This window comes from Hyalella azteca, unplaced genomic scaffold (assembly GCF_000764305.2).
Source record: "Hyalella azteca isolate HAZT.00-mixed unplaced genomic scaffold, Hazt_2.0.2 contig4411, whole genome shotgun sequence".
NCBI classification, from domain to species: Eukaryota; Metazoa; Arthropoda; class Malacostraca; order Amphipoda; family Hyalellidae; genus Hyalella; species Hyalella azteca.
The window spans coordinates 1,708-8,152 of record NW_025934628.1 but is presented as its reverse complement, the minus strand read 5'-3'; the positions used below and the strand labels follow the sequence as shown (position 1 = coordinate 8,152).

Sequence of the window (6,445 nt, the reverse complement as noted above, 5' to 3'; positions counted from 1 at the left end):
CCCTGGTAAAGCACCCTTCTCACCGTGCAGCTCAAGAAGACTTAATATGTTTCACTGATTCCGCGCCGCAACACGTGCATGAGCTGGAAAACGATATGATCCCGTGGAAACATCATACGGAATTCTCATTCAAATTTTATCGTTTACTTATTCATTGTTTGTTTTACTTATTAATTGTTTGTATTACCAAGCGTGTACAAATATTTGATGTAAATTTCCTCATATCTGGAGTGCAACAAATCAATTCGGCTCCGATTTAAAAAAGTATTGCACTACTGTTCCCATTTCACCCAAACATTTCGTCCACATCATTGTGAATATTGCCTCCTTTTACTTTCTTTTTCTATCCACTTTGTACGCATGCATCGGTCTTGTTCAACCTTTTACATTGCATGTGCATTAGTGCCTGGTGATAACTTATTTAGTTACTCCTCGAAAAAGTGATGGATGAAATTCATAAGGAAGTGTTCAGTATTTATGGTTATTCGTACGCATCACTGCAATCGCGTAACGTAGATCTGGTTTTTGAATATTTCTATATTTTTGAACGCTGGCTAAGAGATTGCAATTGATTGCATCTCGAAGCGGCGTATCTATGAAGTAAACTCAAGTATTTTTATGAATTTAATCAATATGTTCATTCTGCAGGCAAAAGACTTGTAACGCAAATCACACTTCACTTTCACTCGAAAACTGCCCAAATTTCATAAGAAAAGTAAACGTATATATGTTTCAGATTATTTATTTGCATTGAATTAAATTCTCGACAAACTAACTAAACGCTCCGTTCTTTGGAAATTGAAATATGCCCCATAAGATGACCTAAAAATTTTGAAATCCATTGTACAGAAGAATTACCCTCAATATGATGTGTAGTATTGGAATAATTATTCCATGAAAAAACTAATTTTAGAAGTATTGATAGTGAAGTTCCACCTCGAAATCGTGTAAATGAAATTGAGATCTATTCCATCGATCGCACATGACCCGCACATGTTTCCTGTACAATCACCATGCCATTTATTTCAATTAATTTATACAATGGTTATGCCTATTATTTGAGGGCTGTAATCAGTGAGATTTAGTCCCTTCAAATGTCTGCAAATTTGTTTGGCGCTATAAAAAGAGCTAGAAATTGCTGTTGAATACAAATTTTCTAGAAACTTGTTAAAAAGTTAATTCGAGCTGTAACTAAACTAAATATATATAAAAAAAAACTTGAATGAGAATACATACGAGTTAATCGTCTAAGAAAAAATCAATAACGACCATGTCTCGGATGATAACGAAAAATTATAGGATTGAATGATTTAATATCAGACAATTATTTCAATGGGTGAACCCTATAATTTTATACATCGGCGATGTTGTCTCTCAACCCTGACATTCTAGGATGCTTGAAATGCACTAATTACGATAAATTAAATCAGTTCTGATAGCATATTTCAGGTAAAGAAGTCGGCAAATGATGAACATATTAGCGATGATGGACAGGACTGTCCACCATTCCATCAAGCACATCGGGCTGCCAGCATCTCTCTGACCACCAATCGGTGAACGAGCCATCATCACCAAACCCTGCAGCGTGCAAACTTTCGTCTCTGTCTGCGTCTCTGTCTGCGTACTGACGCCGTCTCTGTCTGCGTACCGACGCCGTCTATGTCTGCGTACTGACGCCGTCTCTGTCTGCGTCTCTGTCTGCCTACCGACGCCGTCTCTGTCTGCGTACCAACGCCGTCTCTGTCTGCGTCTCTGTCTCTGTCTGCGTCTCTGTCTGCCTACCGACGCCGTCTCTGTCTGCGTACCGACGCCGTCTCCGTCTGCGTACTGACGCCGTCTCTGTCTGCGTCTCTGTCTCTGTCTGCGTCTCTGTCTGCCTACCGACGCCGTCTCTGTCTGCGTACCGACGCCGTCTCTACGAAAAGGAAAAGAATCGGCGACAGGCCACATCAGGCCTACACTTCAGCGCCGACATCACTATGTTATGTTATGTTATGTTAAGTGTCTTCACGCAGCTTCGAGATCTCGCCAAGCCAAGCCTCGTCTCCACAACCGGCCTCATCTTCAAATTCCATCGGGATCATCACCTTCGAGCAGGTCACGTGAGCTTAACAAAAGTAAATTCATATTATCAATTGCTGTTGTGTTTATTTTAACCCGACCAATTTTATCTTGCCGCACCTATAGTTTCTATCTGATTTTAGTGAATTTTACAAGTTGCCTTGGACTTCAAATCCACTGATTCATTGGAGTCAAACGTAGTAAATAGGGGCAAAGTCTCCACAACCTGACGCGATACGTTTGCGGTCCTTCGCTCTCAAGGACGCTTCGGTGTCCTTGTCCCCTTTGAATACTGATGCTAATTGTGTAATTTATTCTTTACATTATAAAAGTTGAAGAATCACCTCATTGTTAACAATCGCACTGGTCTTGATCAGCTCTGATATAGAGTCATATAATTAAATGTGGTCGGAACTGATCCACAAATCTTCGCACCTATAGTATGTTGCTTAGATACTTTTGAATATTTTAATTTAATTTCCATTATGCGATTATTATCTTATTTGCTGAAAAATAGACCAATATTACGTATTTTGGATTTCTTTTGCACGACCTATTCTATTTTTCTGCATCGTTCAATTTTTAGCATGCGGGTTCAGCTTTTGAAAATCAAATGGCAACCCCAGTGAGTTTTAGCAAGTGATATTGCAAGCAAATGATCCATCGTCTCTGTTAACAGTACGAATAACTTGACCTCCGTCAAAATAACCGAGACATGACCGCCTTAATCCTTTCACTTAATAATAATAATAACAATAATAATAATAGCGGTTTCAGCGTTTATTAGGCCGTAGGCCTGTCGCCGATTCTTAACATCGCAGAATGTTCACAGCATTTTGCGGTCTCGAACTCGCAACTCACTGCTACAATTCTGCTGTGCTTAACCGCCCGNCAGCGAGGCGTCTGAAGGTAGCGAGGCGTCCTGAGGACAGCGAGGCGTCCTGAGGGTAGCGAGGCGTCCTGATGGAAGCGAGGCGTCTGAGGGCAGCGAGGCATCTGAGGGCAGCGAGGCGTCCTGAGGGCAGCGAGGCGTCTGAGGGCAGCGAGGCGTCTGAGGGCAGCGAGGCGATGAAAGAAACGATGGGCAGCAGAATTATTTACGTAGCCACAGTTGGCTTCCATGCAGGTAGCGAACAAAGAGTTACTTGCAGTAAATTCATAGCTGGAAATTCTCGGAGTCAATTTAATTTATGGGTTGTATTATGCTGCAATAGTATTAATGCATCATATTCCTGTAGCATTGCAATAATATTAACGCATCATATGCCTGCAGTATTGCAATACCTAGTATAAACGCATCGGCTTCCTGCAGTGTCGAGTCGGCGAAGAAAATAGTCAACTAATACATGAAATTTCACAACTATAAAAATTATTAATCTTAAAGATAGTTATAAGGTTGTTGAAACGAAAATCGTAGCATGCTCAGAAGATGATAAAATTGTAAAATGAGATTTTTTACGATTATTCTATTGTATATCATCATTAATACACATTACATTAGAAAATCGCTCATCTATATAGAAAATAAATAGTCCACGCCAACTGTTATGCTATAAAAAACAATACGAGTTTAAATTATTGTTAAAGTATACATTCAAGTAATGTGAGTCTTAAAGATAACATTTTCGGTGCAATGTAGCTTCGAATTTATGGAATAGGTGTGATCTTGTGAACGATGAAACCATGGGTGTGAACCATGGGTGTGAACCATGGTGTGAACAGCTGGCTATTTTTCTTACCCCAAACTTACTTTCGTCCCCAATTGGAATAAACATGAAGTAGTTCAATTAAGTTTATTGACGATCGCAATTTTTTTGTATTTATCTCGACAAAATTTCAAATACTGTGATAGATAACATAAATTCTAATCAAATTCTAGTTATACATCTGCATTGTCATTTCGTGTAATAGAAAAATTTTAAAACGTCAAAGCGCATAATCGAAAATGGTCAATATAAATCTCGAATATACATGATCTATAATAAATTCCTAATTTTTCAAATTACCAATTACAACTGATAATTTTTATATCCATTGGAAATTTAGGGTACTGTTATACGAGATGTTAACATAGGGTAAAGGAAAACGCTGATCGAGCCTCATTCGCGAGCTTTGTTGTCGAGCAGGATAAAGTCCTCTTGATCTGCTCTTTTTCACCGTCAAAATGCCTACGGCGTCAATTAAAACTGAAACCAATGGGGTTATAGAATCGAATGATCCTTTAGACAGAATTCAAAATGAATTGGCTGTTCGATTGAAAGACCTGGAACAGAAAAAAGTAAGTACCTTCAACACGTGCATGTTATGATGTGCATTATTGTTTACACGCCAATGGCAAATGAATCAACTCGCCGCGCCACAAAGAAAAGCTTTAAAGTTAGGTATCTGCTGTTCAGAGTAGGAAACCATACATTTGAAAGATCTCCTCAGTCACTTGGCAAAGAAGTAAGTTAATCATTTATGAGGTTATTTCACTTAAAAAAATTCTGCCAATGGCTGGGGCTGGCAGTGTGGAATTCTAGAGGGATATTAAATTGACCAGTACACATAGCATATTGGAAAGCAGGACCTGAAAGATTGGAAAGTCCAGGAACTTTCCACTTCCAGTTCATTTTATTATATACATTATAGTGATTATACATATCCTATCACTTTTCAACTGTGATTAACAGTTAACAGTGTTAACAGTTAACAGTTACCAGTTAATAGTTAACAGTTAACAGTTATCAGTTAACAGTTAGCAGTTAACTGATAACAGTTAACAGTGTTAACAGTTAACAGTTAACAGTGTTAACAGTTGACAGTTAACAATTAACAGTTAACAGTGTTAACAGTTGACAATTAACAGTTAACAGTTAGCAGTTAACAGTTAGCAGTTAACAGATAACAGTTAACAGTGTTAACTGTTAACAGTTAATAATTAACAGTTAACAGTTAACATTGTTAACAATTAACAGTGTTTACAGTTAACATTGTTTACAATTAACAGTGTTTACAGTTAACAGTGTTAACAGTTGGCAGTTAACAGTTAACAGAGAACAGTTAACAATGTTAATAGTTGACAGTTAACAGTTAACAACAAAGGGGAGCGTCTGGTCAAAATTTTTGTAATTTGGCTTTTCCGGTTTTTAATCTCGTCTTAAAGCTGACATTCTGCTCTATTCAACGGTACCAAAATCATTCCGGTAAGTTGATTTATGCGTTCACGACAGATCGCGAAAGGGTGGGGGGTGGTGGAGTTCTTTCACATTTAGGATAGGCGAAAATTCCCGGTTGCATACTTAAATAGCTAGTCCACATAGCTAGTCCACATACGATGTGCTTCAGTTACCCGCCTGAAGTTGTATGGGAGGGTTAATTGCGTGTCGTCGTTCACACCATCCTTGACAGAAATTGAGCTCCAGTATCGCCTAGTCTTGCATTCTTGCCACCTTGAACACTTATTTCGAGGCGCCCGGGACTTTGTCAGGCTCTACTGAACAATTAACTTATTGTCACTGCAAACCTATCTCCTCCTACAGTTTTGAAGCTACAGCAATGAGACATATACCATTCGATTCGCAATTGAATTATCTAGAGATTCGTCGTAGCTTTTTTCCAATTTCGTTATAATTTTGAAAATATTTTGAAAAAGGGGGGTAGAAAAAGGAGGAAATGAAAAAAATTTCGAAAATTTTGCGAAAAATACTCCCCCATCCTCGAAATTCGAAAAAAGCTACGACGAATCGATAGATATGGTCCTTACGCATCGAATGATATGCGTCTCGATGTTGTAGCTTCGAAATCCTAGGAGGAGATAGCTTTCTACGGTACCCCTTTTTCCGTTTTCTAAGAATTTCACGTTTTCTTTATTTTTTTTCGAAAAATTCACACGAACAAAAAAGTCTTAGAATTCTGTTTTACATATGAGTACCAAGTTTCAAAACGATCAGTTTGTAAACAAAAAAGTTTGTCCAGCACCCAGACGCTCCCCTTAACAGATAACAGTTAACAGTCAACAGTTAACAGTTAACAGTTAACAGTGTTAACAGTTAACAGTTAATAATTAACAGTTAACAGTTAACATTGTTAACAGTTAACATTGTTAACAGTTAACAGTTAACATTGTTAACAGTTAACAATTAACAGTGTTTACAGTCAACAGTTAACATTTAACAGTTAACAATGTTAACAGTTAACAGTTGACTGTTAACAGTTAACAGTGTTAATAGTTAACAGTTAACAGTGTTAACAGGTACCAGTGTGAACGAATGAGAATCGTTCACGGTCTTTTTAGGCCTTTTTACCAATTTCAACTTTATTTGAGCTAGGTAATATATTATTCTACATGTATGGGTTTTTTAGCGAGGCCGGTTAAGTAGCTTAGACTTCCGACCCTTTCAGG

The 6,445-nt window shown here is 38.0% G+C and overlaps 1 protein-coding gene across 1 annotated transcript; it reads left to right on the top strand.

The window, feature by feature from the left end:
• Positions 1 to 4,135: 4,135 nt before the first annotated feature.
• LOC125177721 lies at positions 4,136 to 4,339 on the top strand (the record flags this gene model as incomplete). The annotated part of the gene is given in 1 exon segment (XM_047880010.1): positions 4,136 to 4,339. A coding segment is annotated over 1 exon segment (114 nt), but the record flags the coding sequence as incomplete, so codon positions are not given.
• Between the last annotated feature and the right edge of the window lie 2,106 nt (positions 4,340 to 6,445).